A 23,852-nucleotide genomic window follows, 5' to 3' on the forward strand; every position below is an offset into this window, starting at 1 on the left:
TTTGCGGCTCAACAGCCGCTGGGGCCAGGTGGCAAATGGGGACAACCGGGTCCTTGGAGGCTGGAATCACAAGGCCCACTAAGTCGGCCGCAGTCGACTTCAGCAGCGGCATAACTGCGGCCTCAGGACAGGCCGCATCCACTACTTCCAATGGAGCCGGAGTAACGGCCGGTTCCAACGACGCAGCTGCTATCAGCAGGGGGAACGCAGCAGCGTCTTCTTTGGATGACTTCCGCACTGGCGGCTCCAGGCGGGGTACCTCAGGGACTTGAGCAGGGGCCTCGCACAACTCTGCATACACCACTGGGCCCGATGTACCCAGGCCTTCCGGTGCGCAGGGGGCAGCGTGCTGCGGCGGAATGATGAGGGCCGCTGGCGGAGGCACTGGTGGTGCCGGGGGTACTCTCACCTTCCCCGGCGCTGCGGCCTCCATCACATCAATACGCGGCTTCACCCGCAGCCTCCGTCCCTCGCTCCACTGTCCCGCGGGTCTTTCCCCCAAACTCGGGGGCTCCGCTGAGAAGTCCTCTGCTGGTATTGGTGGCGGCCGTTCTCGCTGACTCCGCTCAGGCTCCGCTCCCCAGCTCAGCATCCCGCTGCTCTCCCGTGGCTCTGAGGGCGACTTCTGGCACAGCTCCATCCCCTGCCGCCACTGCCACTCTAGGCGGCCGATGCCCCGACACCTGCAGAGTCTCATACCGTCCGTTGGGCAGCACTCGAATGGCATCAGACAGCCGCAGCCAAGTTTTTCTTCTGTGCCACTCCCTCTGTGAGGTGAGGTGTCGGCAGGCCTCTCCACCCTCCTGTCAGGGTCCAATATATGGAAGCGTCGATCTCCAGGCACATACTGCTTCCCATTTGTATTCCACAGGTAGGTCATTTGTAATCCACAGGTAATTGTAATCCAAACAGAGTAGTCCAAGTCCTTTTCCAGTCTTTGAGGTAGGCCTGCCGCAGAAGATGATGTATTAGCGGCGTCTATCCTGCCGACTACGCCAAATGTAGTGTCGGTGGTGGGGTGCCGAGCTGGGGGGGTGGTCCTACTTTTATACCGCGCAGAGATGACAACAGAGACACGATGGAGGCAGATTCTGGGTGCAACAGGTCCAAGTTTATTTCTTCACTTGCCGTCCGACTAACGGCACACCTCGCGGCCCTCCGTTTCCAGAGCCGCTTCTCACACCGTACACTAGGGACGTGTCTGCACACACCGTCCCCTCCTTTACTGTCGACGCTCCTGACAGGTCCGTCACTGTGGCCGCCTTAGGCCTGTAAACCAACAGCGCTTCTACTGCTCAGTCGTCGTGTTACATACGGTGTCCTTCACCCAGAGCCTCGTCTCTGCTGCGGTCCTTTCCTGTCAGGACCACCCCCCTGACGTTTCCTCTCCTCAGTCCCCTTGGTCGGATTCTCCTCAGGGCACACAGACTGGCGTAGTCCTCCTGTCACCTGAGCTCCCCCTGGGGACTGGAACCTTCTGGAACCCTCCCTCAGTATTTATAACTCTCCCGGTTCCTTGAAACTGTCACTCTAACTGTCACTACGCCCCCCATGACCAACGGTTTCTAAAGCCCTAAGCTGCTGTAAAGTCCTTTGCTCACACTCCTCCCTGCCATCTAATGGTCATCCCAAGGTACTGCACGTCCACTACACTTTCCTAGTTGTTTCCCCACTGTAATCACTGACTCCTACCTACACTGTGCAAACCTATCTTTCTTCACTCTGACTAGTCCGTCCGTCCGTCAGGTCACCTTCCCTACACGACCACCCTGGAGGACCCTTTTGTGATTCCTGGTAGACTCTAAAGGGCCCGTTACACTAAGTGATATCGCTAGCAATATCGCTATAACGTCACTAGTTTTGTGACGCAGCAGCGATATTGCTAGCGATATCGCTATGTGTGATACTTACCTCTGACCGGCTCCCCCGCTGATTATCGCTGATCGCACGAGAACGTCCTGGGCCGTTTCTCGTCGGCCACTTCCTGCTGGGCTTCCTGCTGTGGCGATGAGCGACGCGTGGACGCCGGCGGAAGGACGTCAGGATCGCCCCGTCTGACAGGTAATTAGCGACTCCCGACCGCTGCTATGTTGCTGGTGAGATCTGCCTGTTTGGCAGCTCACTAGTGACCACTTAGCGATGCACCAGCGATCCTGACCGCGTCATATCGTGGTTGGGATCGCTGGTGCATCGCTAAGTGTAACGGTACCCTAAGGGAGGCATTCACACTTGCAAAGCTCCAATCAGCTTTTCTATGGATGTGACCACCTGCTGTCCTGACTTGGAGAATAGGAGTCTGGGGACACTTACTTGTTGACTAGGTTGGGATTTGAGATAGTTACTGTGTGTCATGAATGTCAAAAGCTAGAAAACTTGTTCAATTCTTGGCAATTAAGTTAATTAGAGTAAGGTAACTGGATATACCTAGTACCAAAGCACATGTAACACACAATGTTTTTTTATATAGAAGGTCTGTAATCCAATCATTTATCAACTTAGCAAATGAAGGGAGCTTCATGATTTTTTCTTAAAGGGTTGCTCCCATCTCAGCCATTCATTCAAATGGCTTAGATGTGAACAAATCTTTTTCTGAGCCTGCCATAGGATGACAAGGTTGCACAATGCAGTTTTTGTAACCCCCATTGAAGTGACCGGTAGTTATGTTGTCACTATAACAATGGCAGGACTAGATTCTGTGAACAAAAGTCTTTGCTGTACAAGCCATTGTGAAACATTCACCAAAGATATGTACCAAAGTCATTGGTACAGCTGCCATGCAAATAAAAGTAATGTTAACTTACTTCAAAGTCAAGGTCAGAATACCGAGATTTTCTTCTCTATTATGCAGGGGGAAAAAAGAAAATGAAGAATGGTATTAAAATCTGATTTATGCTAAAAAGAATGCATTCTTATCATTCATAATAAATTTGACTTCTATGGTAACATTTCTGTGGTTAGGAACTCTTATCAATGTCAATATTCACAACAGCAATCAAACTTTTTATGGCAATACTGTGAATCTGGAATTTATATCTAAAACTATGTGGTATGTGGTTTGCCACAGTGGGCAACTTGGATTAGTAAGGATAACCATCTTTAATTAGTCAGAAATTGAAGTCTTGCACACAGTTACATAAACCGTGCCACAGCCATAAATAATAAATTATAGCTGCAGTAATATATTTTACTGTTATTCATAATAACCATTGGAGTACTAAAGACATTAGCTGGTATATTGTTTTAACAAGTCAGGATCACAGAAAAGTGCAGGACAATAAAATTTAATTTGTGTCATACATTTCTTAAAAACTCATAGAAATCCAAAAAAAGGCTACAAACAAAAGAAAATAAAAGAGGAGAAAAAAAAATCACCTATAAGAAAAGCAAAGAATAAAAATCAACATGTTGTAAGAAGCAGCCTAATATACCTAAAACTAGGAGAAGGATACCTCAATAATACACCAGAGAGTAGAACATAAGCGAATATATAAGATCTGAAAGCTAAAGTAGCTTGGGAATCACACCCACCAGAACACATACAACGTGTGTTTCGCAAAGGCTTTTTCTGGTTTGCCGGTCACAAACAGCTATTTACATGTATCTGGCCAATCTGGTTAAAAACTGATATAATCAAATACATATAATACAAAAGCTGGAGGATATGACAGTGATCAACACTCACACTCTGATTATACAGCATACAGCATTAAGACATGCACCATAAACATGACGTGCAGTGGAAAAAACAGTGTATCATATGGTAGACGTCAGATTAGTGAACATTTGTTAAGGCCCCGTCACACTAAGCGACTCACCAGTGATCCCGACACCGATATCAAGGTGTCAGGATCGCTGGTAAGTCGCTATGTGATCGCTGGTGAGCTGTCACACAGACAGCTTCACCAGCGATCAGCACAGCGATGCCGAGCGCCCGGCATCGCTGGCTATCGCTGTAGAAAATAGAATAAAAATAAAAAATATAGTTATTCTCACCTTCCGACGTCCCGTTTAGCCATCCCGCCTCTCTCCACGCTCCGGTCCCAGTGATCCTTTGCACGATTGACCGCGAGATGTCACGGTCTCGCGGGATAACAAAATCTCGCGGTCATTCATGCAAAGGATCACTGGGACTGGAGCGTGGAGAGAGGCGGGATGGCTGAACGGGACATCGGAAGGTGAGAATAACTATATTTTTTATTTTTTTTATTATTTTTTTACACCTGATCGCTGGTCTCCCGCTGTCACACACAGCGATGCGTGCTGGCCAGCGGGAGACCAGCGACATAAGAAATGTCCAGAGGTTTCTTGCAGCGATCAGCGATACCGGCAGGGGGGCCGCTCGCTGATCGCTGTCACACACAGCGATCTCGCTGGTGAGATCGCTGTTACGTCACAAAAGTTGTGACTCAGCAGCGATCTCGCTACCGAGATTGCTTAGTGAGACGGGGCCTTTAGATATCTGTACACCCAATGAGACCCTTAAATCAATGTGAGAAGACTGTCCTAAAGGTCCAAGATCACATTTTAACAGCTCATGTAAAGTAGATTGGAAGAGGTAACAAGCCCAACTTGAGTCTCTGTGGATAAGAATATTAGACACTCAAGCCTCTTTCAGCATAATTATTTTATCTGATAAAGCCCTTTGAGACTGTTTAGGATATCTGGGAGAATGATTGTCTGAAGAAGAAAAGGAAAGCACTAAAGACAGTCTCCCTAAGCAACATTCTCCCAATAATCTACACGAAATTTGGTGATGAATAATGCCTTTTCGCACCATGATGGAGCACCATGTCACATTGCAAAAGTGCTAACTAAGTGGCTCGGTCAACAAAACATTGACATTTTGAGTCCATGGTGAGGAAATTCGCCAAATCTCAATGTCCTTGAGAATCTATGGTTACTCTATGGTTAATCAAAAATCAGAAAATGTGATAAACTCCAAGCACTAATTGGTCTACTGTAGAATAGGTTGCCATCTGTCAGGATTTGATAGTGAATACTATATTTATTATGCCAGGGCAGATTGCAAAGGTCTTGAGATATAAGGGTCAACACTGTTAATACTGAGTCTTTGCTTGAACTTGATTTTTTTTACCAATAAAAGTTTTCAAAAAATTGTAAAAGACTTATAATTGTAGTTCAGTAACCATAGAAACATCTGACTAAAAGATCTAACAACAGTCTGAAGAGGGTTTTACCATTGAAAATAACCTTGGAAGTACAAGAGGCTAAGCTGCCGAGGACTGGGGTAAAGTAAAAACCTACGAAATTATTCTTATAACATAGAAACATCTGTCTAAAAGATTAAAAAACACTGAAGCAGCAAACTTTGTGAAAACCAAAATTTGTGTCAGCTTCAAAACTTTCAGTATGGTATCTAAAAAAATCTCCCTTAGCAACACGTCCCAAGATTCCTCAAGGAATTTGGTGATGCGTAATAATTTTTCCCACCACGATGGAACACCATGTCACATGGCAAAGGTGCTAGCGAAATGGTTATGTCAATAAAACATTCAATTTTGGGTATATGGACTGGAAACTCCCCAGATCTCAATGGCATTGAGAATCCATGGTCAATTCTCAGAAGGAGGCTTAAAAATCAAAAACACAGAAAAAGTGATAAACTCAAGGCAATAATTGGTCTAGAACAGACTGCCAGTCATCAGGATTTGGTAGTGAAGCCTACATTCATTATGCCAGGACATCTTGCAGAAGTCTTGAGATAAGAGGTTCAACACTGTTAATTCTAAATCTTTGTATAAACTTGATGTATTTGTCAATAACAGTTTAGTAAAAGGCTTATAATTGTAGTTCAGTAACCATAGACACATCTGACTAAAAGATCTAAAAACACTAAAGCCACAAATTTTGTGAAAACAAAAATTTGTGCCAGTCTTAAAACTTTTAGCCACGACTGTATATGACAACAATCCTTATATAATATCTCAAAAATAGTGACAGATATTATCAAACTATGGCACAAGCAACAGTGAAGAAAATAAGTATTTGATACACTGACAATTTTGCAAGTTTTCTAATCTACAAAAAATGGAGATGTCTGCAATTTTAATCGTAGTTACACTTCAGCTGTGAGAGAAAGAATCTTAAAAATAATACAGATAATCAAATTGTATGATTTTAACTTAATTAACTAGTATCTTATTGAATGAAATAAGTATTTGATATTACAGAAAAATAGAAAACAACACTTAATATTTGATATTGAAACCTTTGCTTGAAACTGCAGAGGTCACACGTTTCATGTAGTTCTTGACCAGGTTTGCACCCACTGCAGCAGGGATTTTCGCTCACTCCTTCATATACAGTAGATCTTCTCCAGATCTTTTAGGTTTCGGGGCTGTCGCTGGGCAACATTGAGTTTCAGATCCCTCCAAAGATTTTCTATTGGGTTCATGTCTGGAGACTGTCTAGGCCACTCCAGGATCTTGAAATGCTTCTCATGGAGCCATTTCTTAGTTGTCCTGGCTGTGTGTTTCTGGTCATTATCATGCTGGAAGACCCAGCTATGACCCATCTTCAATGCTCTTACTGAGGGAAGGAAGCTATTGGCCAAATTCTTGAGATACATGATCCCAACAACCCTCCCTTCAATACGGTGCAGTTAACCAGTCCCCTTTGCAGAAAAGCACCCTAAAAGTATGATGTTTCTCCCATCATGCTTAATGGTTGGGTTGGTGCTCTTAGGGTTATACTCATCCTTCTTCTTCCTCCAAACACAGTGAATAGAGTTGATACCAAAAAGTCCTATTTTCATCTCATCTGACCACAAGTCCTTCTTCCATGCCTCTTCACTGCCGTCAAACGGGCCTGGACATGTGCTGGCTTGAGCAGGGGGACCTTGCGTGCAATGCAGAATTTTACTCAGTGTTTGTGTATTGAGTAACTAATGGTAATAATTGAGACTGTGGCTCTCTTCAGGTAATTTACCAGGTCCTTCCATGTAGTTCTGGGCTGATTCCTGACCTTTCTCAGAGTAATCCTTACCCCACGAGGTGAGATCTTACATGGAGCCCCAGACTAGGAAGATTGACAGTTATCTTATGTTTCTTCCATTTTCTAATAACAGTTATTGACTTGTCGCCAAGCTGCTTTCTTATTGTACTGTAGCTCATCCCAGCCTTGTGCAAGTCTACAATTTTGTTCCTGCTGTCCTTAGACAGGTCTTTGGTCTTGGCCATGGTGGAGAGGTTGGAGTGTGATAGATTGACTGTGTGGACAGATGTCTTTTATAAAGGTAACAAGTTTAAATAGGTGCAATTAATACATGCAATGAGTGCAGGTTAGGAGGGCTTCTGAAGCAAAAACTAACAGATCTATGAGAGCTAGAATTCTTGCTGGTTGGTAGGTGATCAAATATGTATTTCATGCAATAAAGTGCAATTTACTTATTTAAAAATCAAACAATGTGATTTTCTGTCTTTTACTTTTAGATTCTGTCCCTCACAGTCGAAGTGTACCTATGATAAAAATTACAGACCTCTCCTTTCTCTGTAGGTGTGAAAACTTGCAAAATCGTCAGTGTATCAAATTCTTATTTCCCCACTGTATATTGTAATTTCAATCTCACAGTGTAATTATAAGAACAGACTAGTTGCTTTAAAAGGAGGCTGGTGCTGTAAATAACTGTCTATTCCGATAACCATGGTTACCTCAGAGAAATTATTTGCAGCCATTATTTTTATTTGCATCCGTAGGGAATTAAAGGCAAGAACATTGCTTCTTGTAAGATTGCCCCTACAACCATTTATCAGTTCATGAAGAACTTCAGAGGAAAAGGCTTCAGGGCACCCAAGTCCAGCAAGTGCCATGGAGATCTCCTAATGAGGATTCAGCTACAGAATCAGTTCAGTTGTAGTGCAGAGCTTGCTCAGAAAAAAGCATCAGGTCATCTACCGGCACAATGAAGCCAAGGCTGGCTGGACTGGTATCAAGAAGGTTAGCAAAGACTGTTCTCTCGCAGAACAACATACTGACATTCAGCAAGAAGGCCAGGGATTGGAATGCCGAAAACAGTGGTAAAACTATTTTCTCTAAGGAAGCCCCTTTCAGAATGTTTAGGACATCTGGAAGAATAATTGACTACCCAATCTGATGATGAACAATGCTTGGTAGATCACTATTCTGGGTTGTATCCTGGTCACAAATGGAGCGCAAGGAAGGGAGAGGGTGAATTAAAATCTTCTTTTTATTAGTGCATGATCCACAACACGTTTCAACAGAATCATCTGTCTTCCTCAGGTGGCAGTACACAGATCACATGAGGGGGCAGGTATTTAAAGGGGTAGTGACCAATGGGGGGAGAGACAGGTGATTAATAGGTCAAGACAATTAAAACATGTTGTATCAAGAAAAACAAGGTAAAAAATTAAAAAATTATATATCAGATACAATAAACAATCAATATTACTGGAATCATTAAAAATATACTCAAAATAACATAGCAGATAAAATACACAATGAATATCAAATGGGTTTCTCAATCATTAAGTTTAACCCTTCTGGTGCTAGCGTACCCAATTTGAAGATCCAAAAACTTTCCCTCCTTATTAAGCTCTCATAGCGATTGGGTACGTCATCTCTGATATGCTCTATAACTGTGAGCTTTAGCGAACCTGGATTCTTATTGTGTGCCAGCAAAAAGTGTTTAGATAAGCTGTGATGCAGACACCCGCTTTTAATATGGTTTGTGACCAGGATACAACCCAGAACTGTCACCGCTTCCTCTCATGAGGTACCTGGCTGGAGCTGCATTTTTAAATAACGCACGGCTAGCGCTCCTATTTCTGACCGTCTCCACGCTATCTGGTAGATCACTATGTCACAGAGCAAAAGTGATAACTATGTGGTTCGGGAAATAAAACATTGATTTTTGGGTCCATGGTCAGGAAACTCCCCAGAACTCAGAAATTACTATAAACTCCAAGCACTGGTTAGGGTTGCCATCCAACAGGATTTTGTCCAGATGATGAAATTCAGAAGGTTTAAAAAATATGGGTCTCCAACACTGCAACTATGGAATTTTTGCTGTGTGGCGCGAAGGTCACTTTTTACATTTTCTGAATGCAAGTCTATGAGACTCATCCCGAGTCTCATAGACTTTCACTGAGAAAATAACCACGTCTGATAGTTTACAAATGCGGGTCATATAGTGGTGGACTGGATCGGAGCACAGCTGAAAATGGCAGAAGATGGCAACCGGTGATTATATTACTGCACTCATTACACATACGCACATGATTGCTAACAAAGGAAGATGTAAAAAAAATACCAAAGTGGTCTGATCAACACCGTGACTCACTGATTTCACAATCAAGTGAAATTATTTACTTGATATTCATAATTATTGGATACAAATACTTACTGGGCTCTCTGCATTTAAAATTAGGCAAACAAAATAAACCCATGACATGAATCAGGTTAGCACGTCATTAACTTTTAAATACCATGTTTTCATTTTATAAGTGCTGTAGAAACCAAAGCTGCCACTCGCGGGGTACAGCTGACCTGTGAGCATGGGCTCCTTATTACCCTGGGCCCCTGATTGCAGTTTAACACATCCTGTCTAGCTAAAGGCCCTGCTTCAGAAAAATTCTAACTTTCATATTGTATGCTACAACTTTTTCTTCCCTGAATTAATAAAACAGAGTTTCCCAAGTATGATTGGTAGTATTTTTTATCCTACAGGGTTTTTTTCCCAAGAAGAAAACAAACAAATTAGTAAATTTTAGTGCCAACCATACATGTGCTGGCTGATCTCCAATGGAGACCTGAGCAAAAGTCATCTAGTGTCTAAGACTGTGCTGATCCTCGCCACTAGATTCAATTGATCAACATTTTAAGATAATGTTTTAATTTCTTTGAAGTATAACCATTGAGAAATATTAAAACACATTTGTCAGAAATCGCACTTGATACCCAGGAGCACTTAAGATTGTGATAATGAGGAAAATTCATTTATAGATATTTTTTCTCATTGGTAAAATATACCTAGCTGTTTTCGTATACCAATAATTGTGACACTAATGTTTCAGGTATTTTTTCACACAGCCTTCGTGACTATAGAATGCAGTTGGCAGTCATGATTTTCTAACCATGATAGCCAGAGGCATCAACACAACTGCAAGCTGCATCCATCTCAATAACCAGACGCTATAAGTCTGCAACATGACATAATGATTAGGCTTCAACCCACCGCTTTACCTGCAAATTAGTAAGTAAAGTTTCTCTCTTAAACGGATCCTGTTAGCTGATTCATGCTGCCCAAACCACGGTCATTTCAGAGAAAGTGTAGTAAGAAGATCCAGCCGGAGGCCATAGCTGGTGACGAGACTAGTCCAGCTCCGCTCCAGGCCTGCTGGGTCCGGCACTACTATGGGAGAGACCTGTCCATCACCCGGAGTGGTGCTTGGAGAAGCTAGCAGGGGGCAGCACAGGACTATTCTCCAGCAACGGTACCAGCTATATTTTCTCTGAAACACACTGGAGTCATTCATAGAAAATATACATAGCTGAAATCATGAAGCCCGATTGTGATTGTGCTGCCTGTGGTTTGGGAATCATGTATTAGCTGACAGATTCCTCCTTGGTTACAGCCACTAGCAACTAACTGTCATTATATGAGTGGTCATGGATGCCTAAGCTACTGCAATGCCTTGCACATGAGGAAAGAGACATAGCAAATCAGAAGAGCTATACTACATTTCTAATTGAAAGTATTTGCTAATAATATTATTATTGCATCTACTACATATTGGGATAGGATCTTGGTGATGGGAATACCCCTTTAAGGAACGTAAATAGCTCTCTATCTACGTTGACTACTTTCCAGTATACTAATCATTAAGGCCCTGTTCACATCACTTGAGCTGTTCATTTAACTAATAGATCTAGACTGAGTACTAGCCACATGTGTACAGAAGCATATGTCACTTATAGGATTCCATGAAAAAATGTATAGCACAGGATAACTATGAGGACTATGCTTTCAATACAATAAAATAGGTATACCATTGTATAAAGGTTTGTATAATTGTAATACCATTGTAATACCATTGTATTAATTAGCATATTTCCCAGAGGAGCATAGCGGCTTTAAGTCTCCTCACCTCGACATGTTTAGCATGTCATTCTCCGCAAGGAGAAATGATACTTCATGGATATCGGTCAGACGCCTCTCACAGCCAAACCAGGTCTCCCACTTTGCACTGATGAGGGGCAGTACCCCGAAACACAGTGTCTGCAAATGGAGATTCTGGCTTGGCTTTTATCCTAAGTCATGTAACTAGGCTCGTTAAAGGGTCAACATTGACTTTTAGGATTGCTACCTCCAATAGGTGGCACTAGAGTTCTAGTCCTCTTCCTCTCTGAAGAGACAATTTGCATAATTAGCATTGTATAAAGGATAACGTAGAGTGTCCCACATTTTACTCATTGAAGACTTCAACTTACAGCACCATACACCATGCAAGCATTCAAAAACGTCCATCATTTTCCACAAAATGTCTCTGCATAGAAAAGAATAACTGACAAAGCTTACAGTAAAAAAGGTATATTGCCATAAAAAGGACACTACCATATTGCCCCAATTTAACACGTAAGACTAGCATACCATATAGATGTACAGGGGCATCAGTCACCTACAGACTAACATGCATAACTTATATACCATTTTCAAAAGATTCTTCTATATAGAAAAGCATAGTCAACTTAGCCTTATGGATATGATCAGAATACAAGCTGTGACCAATGAGCTTTATACAACGTATACAATAAATGTAGGACTTCATAAATTATGAACAGCACATAACAGTTCTTAAATATCTGTCCAACAATACATAAATGAAGTGGCAGTTTTGCAGGATTTGTGGATTGTAGAGTTGAGTGAAAAGGGTCAGTCAAATTCAAAATGAGCCGACTTTAGCTAAAGTCAGATTTCGCCGATCGAAACCCGACCACAGCGTGAGGTCGGTCATGAGGTCGCCGATCAGAGCGCCGAAGTCGTATTTCAAATAATGCTTCCAGCGCCTTTTCTCAGTCAATGATGGAGGACGCACACTGTGGGTAACGCGATGACATGGGCAGCGGCCACCACCATCTTAGAGAAGGGAATTGACGTGATTGGCTGGCTTTGTGTGGCATCACAGTGGGTATAGAAGGCTGTGACCGCCGACCGCCATCTTACTTCTGCCGATCTTAGAATAGGGAGAGGTGCTACTGATTCTGAACAGGGAGAGCGTTAGGCAGGGAAGAAGAAAAAAAAACTGCTTCTGCTGATAGCGCTTTTCACTGTACAGTTAGTGTGCAGTGAAAGGGGAGGATTTTTGTTGTGTGCAGCAGCTCTGTTGGTTATTAGGCTGCCTTTTAAGGCTACCTGCTAGCTGCATTGCTGTGTGCACACGGCTGTTCAAACTGCTTTTTTCAAAGCACTCCAACTTTTATTATTTTGTTCTGCTCAGTTCATTTTTTCACACACCGTATAGCGCTGTACTTGGGTCCGCTGCACCCTGTTAGTGCATTTGTATTGAGGCCTGTTTATACAAGTAAGCATCTCTCCCTGTTTTGTTTTTGCTCAAATACTGGAGGATTTTTTCCTCTTTCTGTGGTTTTCATGTTATCTTTTCAGGGTGCAGTTGAGCCCAAATGGTTCTGTAAACTGTGGCCTCTGTTCACACGGGAGGCATTATAGTTAGCACTGGGCAGCCCCCCTATATGGTGTTACTAAGAGGCTGTGAACCATATGCTCTGCATTCCCTGTGTGAACATTGCCACATATGGATTATTTTTTTGCACTGGTGTGCCACACGGCCAATCCCTGATTGTAGGCTGGCTGTTTCATTTGGTATTATTGCACCTGTGCAATTGCCATTTTACTTGGGTCTGCTGCACCCTGTTAGTGCATTTGTATTGAGGCCTGTTTATACAAGTAAGCATCTCTCCCTGTTTTGTTTTTTTCTCAAATATTGGAGGATTCTTTCCTCTTTCTGTGGTATTCATGTTAGAGTAGGACTGGCAAGTGTAAGGAACTTTGACGTTAGTTTGCCAGCTTACGTATTATAGCCATAATATTAAACAATACCTTAAATATATTGATATGGTTTTATGCACTTTTTATCTAATCAGGGTGCAATTGGGCCCAAATGGTTCTGTAAACTGTGGCCTCTGTTCACATGGGAGCCATTATAGTAAGCACTGGGCAGCCCCTCTATATGGTGTTACTAAGAGGATGTGGAGCCATATGCTTTGCATTCCCTGTGTGAACATTGCCACGTACAGATTATTTTTTTGCACTGGTGTGCCACACGGCCAATCCCTGATTGTAGGCTGGATGTTTCATTAGGTATTATTGCACCTGTGCAATTGCCATTTTACTTGGGTCCACTGCACCATGTTAGTGCATTTGTATTGAGGCCTGTTTATACAAGTAAGCATCTCTCCCTGTTTTGTTTTTTTCTCAAATATTGGAGGATTCTTTCCTCTTTCTGAGGTTTTCATGTTAGAGTAGGACTGGCAAGTGTAAGGAACTTTGCCTTTTAAGGCTGCATTGCTGTGTGCAAACTGCTGTTCAAACTGCTTTTTTCAAAGCACTCCAACTTTTATTATTTTGTCCTGGTGAGTTACTGAGCGTTCATTTTTTCACACACCGTATAGAGGTGTACGCTCCTCACAGACTACAGTGTACTGGCTGGTATCACGGACAAATAGAAGCTGTGTGTGACTCTGGAAAAAAAAGCAGAGGAGTTTTTCCGTTTTTCCAGACCTACACTTTAGAGTGCTGTCCACTTTTCAAACAGTTTCGTATATCTGCTGTTTGATCACGGTCAAAACTAGACAGAGACAGCGTGTGTCAGTCCCTATACAAATAGACGGAGATTGACAATTTTCCGTACAGACACCGTATAGTGGTGTACGCTCCTCACACACTACCGTGTACCGCCTTGTATCACGGACAAATAGAAGCTGTGTGTGACTCTGGAAAAAAAAAGCTGAGGAGTTTTTCCTTTTTTCCAGACCTACACCTTAGAGTGCTGTCCGCTTTTCAAAGAGTTTCGAATATCTGCTGTTTGATCACGGTCAGAACTAGACAGAGACAGCATGTGTCAGTCCCTATACAAATAGACGGAGATTGACAATTTTCCATACACACACCGTATAGAGCTGTCCAATTCTCAAACAGTATTGTATATCTGCCGTTCGCATTACAGTCACATCTATACAGAGTCAGTGTGTGTGTGTGACACTCCGTAAATACATATACGGAGATTGTTAGCTACACAAAAAATGTATACAGCTGTACACATCTGATACAATTCCATATATCTGCTTGTTGGATTACGGTCCAATGCATACTGTGAGAGCATCTGTGACTAACAAAATATATACGTAGATTTAATTTTTTTAATACACCTTACACAGCTGGACGCTCCTCATACAGTACCATCTCTCTGCTTGTATTTTTGGTACATTTTCCCAAACATGAGTAAGTATGGTGGAAGAGTCCGTGGACGTGGGCAAGGGGGCGCAGCTGGTACTGATGGTGGTGGTGCATTGGCTGGTTCTGGCAAAAGCACAGTAACAGCTAGGGCAGGAGGTGTTGAGCTTGCATCATAGTCTGGCCCAAGAAGGCCTGTAAGGTTGCCTTTTCTTGGAGTAGGAAAACCGCTTTTAAAGCCGGATCATCAGGAACAGGTTTTGGCGCACATTGCCGAAACAGCCACCAGCTCTATTGCCTCCTCTTCTGAACGTTCAAAATCTGCATGCACGGAGTCGTCAGTGCAGGGTTCTGGTCAGGAAAAACACCTTTCCTTGTGACCTTCACCCCCACCAAAAGTGAAGGATGCGGCAGCCCACACTTCAGATTACTCTATGAAGCTCTTTTCACATACCATGCCTAGGATATCCAGTCAAATCCGGAATTTCCCAGTCCAAGATTAATCTGACATGGAGTGCACTTATGCACAGCCACTGCTAGATGATTCTGCTGGTACATCGACCCAGAGCACTACATTGCCCTCGCAGTCTATTGAGCCAGAATCTGACCCTGATGAAACTCAGGTGCCCCTTCCCGCATACTATACCACCTTACACGGTTACACAGATGAAGGTAAAGAGGAAGGTGCAGATGACTTTGAAGAGGAGGTGATGGATGACCCAGTTCTTGACCCGGATTGGCATCCATTGGGGGAGGAGGGTGGCGCTGGCAATAGTTCAGATAAGGAGAAGGATCCGCAGCAGGCATTGACATCGCAGCAGCGGTTATCTGCCAGGCCCGTAGCTGTCCAAAAACATGGAACAAAAACTAAAAGAGTTGCAGGACAGCTTGGCCAGACGGTCAACTTAGCACAGCGTGCAAGGCCAGAAAATGTATACCATAGTAGGAAGAGTGCAGTGTGGCACTTCTTTGTCCAAAATCCTACTGATGAGGCAAAGGTTACCTGTAAGAAATGCGGAAGGACCTTTAGCCAAGGTAAACAACTCAGAAATTTGAATACCAGTTGCATGCTTAGACATTTAATCAACATGCACTTGCAAGCGTGGATGGACTACAAAACATCAGGTACCACATGTGCACCTGCTCCGGCTGAAGGTAGCCAGCAATGCTCCATCGCTTACCCCATTGCAAGACCACCGCCACCGTTAAGCACACCACCAGCACTAGGTGGAGGTGTTGTTGCAAGGCCAAAGCACTCAGGGAATCACAATGGTTTTGCAACACAACACTGAATCTAGGCCATCACCACCAATACCATCACCAACCCCCTCTCACTCCGTCCGATCCACTGCTACTTCCCCCATATGCAGCTCTCCAGTCCAGCTCACCCTACCAGACACTCTGAGTAGGACAAGAAAGTACTCATCCTCTCATCCGCGTACACTTTGTTTGAACGCCTACATTGCCAAACTAATCTCATTAGAGATGATGCCCTACCGTTTGGTTGAAAGCGAAGCTTTCCGCGAGCTCATGGCCTACGCTTTCTAAGCTATGACCTACCCAGTCGGCACTTCTTTTCTCGAAAAGCCATCCCTGCCCTCCACCGGCATGTGAAAGATTGCATTGTCCATGCACTAAAACAGTCAGTGAGTGGAAAGGTGCACCTCACAACAGATACATGGAATAGTAGGCATGGCCAGGGCTGTTACGTGTCCATCACTGCGCACTGGATTAGTGTGGTGGATGCAGGCTCCACTGAGGACAGCGGTGGTGGAACAGTGCTGCCTAGTCCACAGTATAGGAAACAGTTGGCTGTAGGCTTTCGATTCTCCTTCTCCTCCTCTATCAGTGAAAGCTCGTCCACAGAGTGCAGTCGCATGAGCACTCCATCTGCAGCTGGCAGTGTTGCACACGAGGTGTCCTACTATCGTACAGCTAGTGGTAAGTGTCGGCAGGCTGTGTTAAAGATGATGTCTTTGGGCGACAACAGACACACCGCGGAGGTACTGGCTGACTACTTGCAGCGACAAACTGAGTCATGGCTGGGCAGTCTACATCTTGAGGCAAGCAAGGTAGTCAGTGATAACGGCCATAATTTTGTGGCAGCCATAGCCTGTGCGAAACTCACACACATACCTTGCCTGGCTCACACTTTGAACCTGGTGGTGCAGTGCTTCCTTAATAATTATCCGGAGTTAACATCCCTGCTCCATAAGGTGCGAAGACTGTGCTCACACATCCATTGCTCAAATGTCCACTCCACTCATATGCAAAAGCTGCAGCGATTGCTCCACCTCCCAAAGAACCACCTAATCATAGACGTTGCAATAAGGTGGAACTCCACCCTGCACATGGTTGAGAGACTGTGCAAACAGAGGCAGGCTGTAATGCATTTGTGGGAGGATACACGGGCAGGCAGTTTGAGGGAAGACATGGAATTGTTGGGTGTGCAGTGGTCAAAGCTAAAAGACCTCTGTAAAGTCCTTCAGTATTTTGAGGAATGCACACGGCTGGTAAGCGCAGACGATGCCATCATAAGCATGAGCATCCCACTTATGCGTCTGCTCATGCAAAGTTTGACACACATTAAGAATCAGGCGTCTGCAGCGGAGGAGGAGGGAAGCCTTGATGACAGTCAGCCATTGTCTGGTCAGGGAACTGTCCTGGATGAGGTGAAGGAAAAAGAGGAAGAAGAGGTGGATGAGGGGGATGATTATTTTGGGCAGGAGGATGCTTCTCAGGGGGCAAGAGAAAATGTTGGCGTTCCAAGGTCAGGCACAGTGTTTGTGCGTGACTGTAGGGATGTGGATTTGCCAGAAAGTGCTCCTCCACCCACCACTGGCAGAGCATCATTGACACCTGGAACATTGGCCCACATGTGCGATTATGCCTTGTGGATCCTAAAAAGGGACCCCCGCATTGCCATAATGATGAGGGATGACGACTACTGGCTGGTTAGCATCCTCAATCCACGCTACAAAGGCAAATTACACAACATCATGCCACAGGAGAACCTAGAGATAATATTGGCTAACAAACAAGCAACTCTGGTAAACCATTTGTTTGAGGCTTTCCCAGCACACAGCAGTGGTGCTGGTTCTCCCACGAGCCGTAGTGGGCACAATGGAAGAGGTGTTTGTGGTGCACACAACTGAAGTGGCGTTGGAGACAGGGGTTTAATGACCATGTTGTGGAATGATTTCTCAAGTACCGCTCACACGACTGCTAATACTGCATCGATTAAAAGTGACAGGAGACAGCAGTTGTCAACTATGGTTACAAACTACTTCTCCTCCCATATCGATGTTGTCCCTCACAGGTCATTCCCCTTTGACTATTGGGCCTCTAAACTGAACGCCTGGCCAGAATTGGCCCAATATACCCTACAGGAGCTCGCTTGCCCTGCTGCTAGTGTGTTATCTGAAAGAGTCTTCAGTGCTGCTGGATCAAACCTGACAGAAAAAAGGACCCATCTGTCTACCCAAAATGTTGATGATCTAACCTTCATTAAAATGAACCATGCATGGGTTTCAAAGGATTTTGTCCCACCTTCCCCTAATGACACATAGGTTGCCAGAAAACTGCCTCGCTTTTGTCCTCCTCTTCATCGGACTTGCCCAATTCCTGCCCTTTGCAACAGCTGAATGTCCAGCCAACACAGCAACATATGCCATTTTTCAAACCTCACTAAGTGGGCTGCCCACCCCCCCCATGGCTGGGGTCAACACCTGGTGCACCCGGGCAAGTGTCGTTGCGCTGAACAGGTGGATGGGTCCACAGATGGCTGACGGCACTGGCACAGGGCCCCTCATAGTACAATACAGTGTCTCTGATGGTGGGGGGCCCCACTTGCTGTCAGACACACCAGCGTACTGTGAGGGACCCTGTGCCAGTACTGTCGACCACAAGTGTGCCCCCCTTGCTTGGTCATGGCCACAGCACTTGCAAGTTGCAATACTTACCTCTCCCTGCTCCATCGCTGTGTACTCTGGGCAGTTAAATCCTTCACAGGGACGGACACTAGAAATTTGGTGTATTGATCGATGATGGTTAAGATATAGCTATGCCCTGTCCTGCTGGCCTCTACCTTCAGATGATCAACCATTTGTAATGGAAGTCAACTTACAAGCGGATGCAGTGGTGCTTTATGATCACCTTTCACAGTTGTGATAGTCACAGACGTGTGACATTCCTGCCACCATTTTTCAATGTCTCCTCTCATGCCAATCCAAAAGAATCACCTACGGTCTGTGGCTTCTGTCTTTTGCACTCCAAAATGACCAGACACATCATGATAGGCAGTGAGGACCATGTCTACATCTCTCCCTGTGATCACAGTTTGATGGAGACGAGTAACGGTGATGTGATCCATGCTACTGCGATAAAGCAATCCTTTCTTCACAAAGAACCGTTTTTGCCGTCTCCACAGACACAGTAATTGAGGGTCTGCATCGCCTCTGCAACATCTACCGGGAGGTTTTCCCGCGATGAGTAATTCCCAAATTTCTGCTAACACTCGACTTTCCGTCTGTACTTGAATCCATGTAGTTTCCAGTAGCGGAGAGTCTGGACTGGCTTACTGAGATTGAAATATATACGAAGATTTAAAAGTACCCCAACACTGTATACTGTTGTACGCTTCGACTACCTTTCCCTTTTTCTACTTGTTAAATTCTGGTGTAATACATACTGAGCCTGTGAGTGTCTGTGTCTTACTCTGGAAATATAGACGGAAATTTACAATTACCCCTAGACTGGATACACCTGGTATGTGCTGATACAGTACCTTTGTTCAAAATTTTGTATTACGGTATCATCCATAGTGAGTGAGCGTGTGTGGTTTACGCCTTCTAAATATACGGTGAATCGGAGATACCAATTTTTACCCTATACTCGATACAGCTTGTATCTTGTTATACAGTACCTTTGTTCGACATATAGTATTACGGTCAAATCCATACTGAGTAAGCATCTGAGACTGACTACGGGACAAAGGTATACAGAGATTTCAATTGTACCCTATAATATATATACTTGCTATCTTGTTATCCAGTACCTTTTTTACATTTTTTATTATGGTCAAACCCAGACTGAGTGAGCATCTGAGGGTAACTCTGGAAATATATACTGAGATTTCAAATTTGGCCAACACTGTATACAGCTGTACACTTGTGTTACATTACCCATTTACAGCTTTTCATATTCTTGTGTAATCCATACTGGGCCTGAGAGCGTTTGTGTCTGCCTCCTGAAATGTATACGGAGATTCAGAATGTTTACACTATACTATACATACCTTGTATCTGGTGATACTGTACCCTTTTTCACCTTTTTATTTTATTGGGTAATCCATACTGACCCTGTGAGCGTCTGTGTATGACTCATGAAATATATACAGAGATTTACTGTTATCCCTAGACTGTATAGAGCTGTACGCTTCTGATACAGTACTATATATCTGCTGGTATTTTTGGTCAGTTTTCTAAACCATGAGGAAGTATGGTGGAAGAGGACGTGCACGTGGGCGTGGGGGGCCACCTTATTCTGATGGTGGTGGTGGTGCATCTGCTGGTAGTGCCAAAAACACAATAGCAGCTAAGGCAGGAGATGTTGAGCCTGCATCATGGTGTAGCTCTGGAAGGCCTGTAAGGCTCCGTTTTCTGGGAGTAGGTAGACTGCTTTTAAAGCCGGAGCATCAGGAACTGTTTTTGGCTTACATTGCTGAAACAGCCTCTAGCTCTATCGCCTCCTCTTCCGAAGTTTAAAAAAATGCAAGCACTGAGTCATAAGTGCGGGCTTCTGGTCAGGAGCAACCACTTTCCTTGTGTCCTTCACCAACATCAAAAGTGAAGGATGCGGCAGCACACACTTCAGACTTCTCCATGGATCTCTTTTCACATACCATGCCTCGGTTAATTAAAAATGGGGCCAATCATATACTGGTGCAATCCAAATGGGGTACATCTGACACTGTAGCATCATCCATGAGGCCCTTCATATACGGGAGCATTCCAAATGGGGCAGATCAGACACTGGAGCAGCATCTATGGGGCGCATGATACACTGGAGCATTAGAAATGGGGCCCATTATATATGGAGCATTATTAGGGCCCATAAGACACTGGAGCATCATCCATGAGGCCCATCATATACTGGAGCATTCCAAATGGGCGACATCAGACACTGGAGCAGCATTTATGGGCCTCATTAGACACTGGAGCATTATAAATGGAGCCCATTATATATGGAGCATTATTAGGGTCCATCATACACTGGTGCATCATCCATGAGGCCCATCATATACTGGAGCATTCCAAATGGGGCAGATCAGACACTGGAGCAGCATCTATGGGGCACATGATACACTGGAGCATTAGAAATGGGGCCCATTATATATGGAGCATTATTAGGGCCCATAAGACACTGGAGCATCATCCATGAGGCCCTTCATATACTGGAGCATTCCAAATGGGGGATATCAGACACTAGAGCAGCATTTATGGGGCCCTTTATACACTGGAGCATTACAAATGGAGCCCATTATATATTGAGCATTATTAGGGCCCATAATACACTGGAGCATCATCCATGAGGCCCATCATATACTGGAGCATTCCAGATTGGGGACATCAGACACTGGAGCAGCATTAACAGGGCACTTTATACACTGGAGCATTAGAAATGGAGCCCATTATATATGGAGCATTACCCATCATACACTGGAGCATCATCCATGAGGCCCATCATATACTGGAGCATTGTAAATGGGGCAGATCAGACACTGGAGCAACATTTACGGGGCCCTTTATACACTGGAGCATTAGAAATGGGGCCTACTATATATGGAGCATTATTTGGGCCCATAACACACTGGCGTATCATCCATGGGGACCATCATATACTGTATCATTATGTGGAGCTCATTATATACTGTATGGAACATTATATGTGACCAATTATTCTGTATGGAGAAATATATGGGGCTCATTATTCTGTATGGTGCACAATGTAGTGGCCATAATACTGTATGGAGTAATATAATGTCCTTTTTTTGAGCTATTGTACAATTTAAAATAGATCAGTCATGTCATGTAAGCAGTGAAGTATTTGTCATTGTACTGTACCTATATTTCTGTGTCGTATCGGAGCATCATGAGTTGTGGTATGTGTTAAAGGGGCGCACTGACACTCTTTGGCCCAGGGCACACGAAAACCTCGAGCCAGCCCTACCCCCCCCAAAACTTTAGCCAAATAACCCCCAGTTTTCAATGCGTAACTATTATTATGAAGTAAATTAAGGTTGACAAGCTTCAGTAATAAGAATTGATGTTTTTTTGGATTGAAATGGGCACTGTAGGTGTGTTTACTGTCTTCCACTCCCTGACGACTTTGCTTCCCCATTGACTTGCATTGGGTTTCGTATTTCAGTTGGCCTCCGACTTTTCCCTATAGTCGGCCAATTTCGTTCGACCCGACATTTGAGAAAGTCAGGTGTCATAAAACCTGACTTGACCCTAAAAAAGGCAAAGTCGCTTATCCCTAGAGGATTATCTTGCAGAGATCTTTAGTTTGTCAATGGTTAGCGATACCTTGAAAGCCACCATCTTTTCACTGTCAATAAATTAGTGACATGGGATAAGCATTGGAGATAGTGTACAACCAACACACATCAATCCTACCAGTATATCAGTCTATATTTGGGAAACATATTATATTACATTTTGCTATAAATCTGAGGGATGAAATACGCAGTCTATTTTGATGAAAATTAGGTGAATTGATCAGACAGGACTACAGGTGCATTTACCCTGCAAGATTATCATGAGCAAGAGTTGTTAGGAATGCTTGTCTCTCGATAATCTTGCAGGCTAAACAGGCTGCTAATCAGCTGTTGAGCGAGCGAAATGCTCCTTCATTGGGTCAAATTATCTTTTCTCGCCAGCGTATCGTTTTGTGTAAACAGGACTCGTGCACCAAAAACAATTACAATCAATGATTATTTAATGTTGACAAAGCGGGTATTGTAAATCTACCTTATGGTTTACTTGGATCTGAAAGATGATATACTGCTTCTAAAACTCACAAAATTATTTTTTGTATGAAATGGGACATTTAGTCAAGAATTTGGAAAATGGGACATTTTATTTAATGTAGGCCAATACTGTACTATTTTATATAGTATTGGACAATTTTTTTTTAATAAAACAATGCCTAGTAAATTGACTTAAAAAGTGGCAAGCACTGTCCCTATGTTGAACTGCAGGAGATCACCTGGCAATGTCTGAATGGAATCACCTTGTCTCCACAGCTTAGTTTGAGTACCTGTAGAGGTGAAGATTAGGATAGGGAGCAAAAAACTGGATGCATATGTTGTGGAGACAGAGAAGCTATTACCTGGTGCATAGTGATGGGCAAACCTGAATAATAATTTTCGGGGTCAGTACTGAACACCTACTGTTCAGGCATGAACCCAAAACATGGACTTCTCCAGGAAGTCCATGTTACTGTTTGAGTTTGGCATGACTATGCCCCTGTTGGTGTGTGTCGGATGGCGGGGAGAGTGGTCACAGATTTGAATTGTCATGGGACACTATGGAATTATCTGCATTTCGTACAGGTGAGGGATATAATTATTTATTATTTTTCTATTTTTACAGGTGACCTAGGCAGTGGATGAAGTGTAAGGTGAGTATTTTTGTTGTTTATTATTCTCTGTTTTTTACAGGTGATATGGGCTTCAATGAAATGGGCGTAAACTGAGTATAACTGTGTTCGTTATTTTTAAATAAATTTGTAATACATGGAATGGATTTTTATTTCAAATAAAGGACTGCATTTTGGGTGTTTTTTATTCACAATATGACTATGGGGTTAGTACTGGATAGACGCTTCTCCATTACTAACCTGTGGGCTTGATGCCACCTGACAATACAAAGGTGACCCCACAAACATTAACCCCACTTGCCACAGCAAAAGAGCAAGTGGGAAGAGCCATGAAAAATACTGAATTTATGAATCTAATAGATGTGGCCTTTATGGGGCAGCTGTGGGCTTCTATTTTTAGGCTGGGGGGCCAATATACATGGCCCCTTACCAGCCTGAGAATACCATCCCCCAAATGTCTGCTTTAGCTTGGCTGGTTGTCAAAAATAAGGTGACCCCACCCCAAATAATTAAAAAAAAGGTGTGGGGACCCCTCTATTCTTGATAACCAGCCATGATAAAGCTGACAGCTGAGATTTGCAGCCCACAGCTATCAGTTTTGACATGGTGTTTATCAAAAACCGAACAGTAATTTTTTTAATTTATTTATAGCACAGGTGCTGGCTGATGAATACTTCCATCAGTGTTGCCTGCTCTCACTGTTATTAGCGGCAGCAGGCGTAGGCCAATGTGAGTAGTA

At 43.7% G+C, this 23,852-nt stretch overlaps 1 protein-coding gene across 6 annotated transcripts in view; it reads right to left on the reverse strand.

The window, feature by feature from the left end:
- The window catches only part of ADGRB3 (adhesion G protein-coupled receptor B3), a 1,461,501-nt gene that overhangs the window by 27,636 nt on the left and 1,410,013 nt on the right, over positions 1–23,852 (reverse strand). For all 6 annotated transcript variants that reach the window (XM_073569395.1, XM_073569396.1, XM_073569393.1 and 3 more), the window contains one exon: positions 2,802–2,837. In XM_073569395.1, the coding sequence (XP_073425496.1) occupies positions 2,802–2,837 (36 nt within the window). The remainder of the gene's footprint in view (positions 1–2,801; positions 2,838–23,852) is intronic.

This window comes from Dendrobates tinctorius, unplaced genomic scaffold, assembly GCF_039654945.1.
Source record: "Dendrobates tinctorius isolate UK_male_01 unplaced genomic scaffold, ASM3965494v1 ptg000024l, whole genome shotgun sequence".
NCBI classification, from domain to species: Eukaryota; Metazoa; Chordata; class Amphibia; order Anura; family Dendrobatidae; genus Dendrobates; species Dendrobates tinctorius.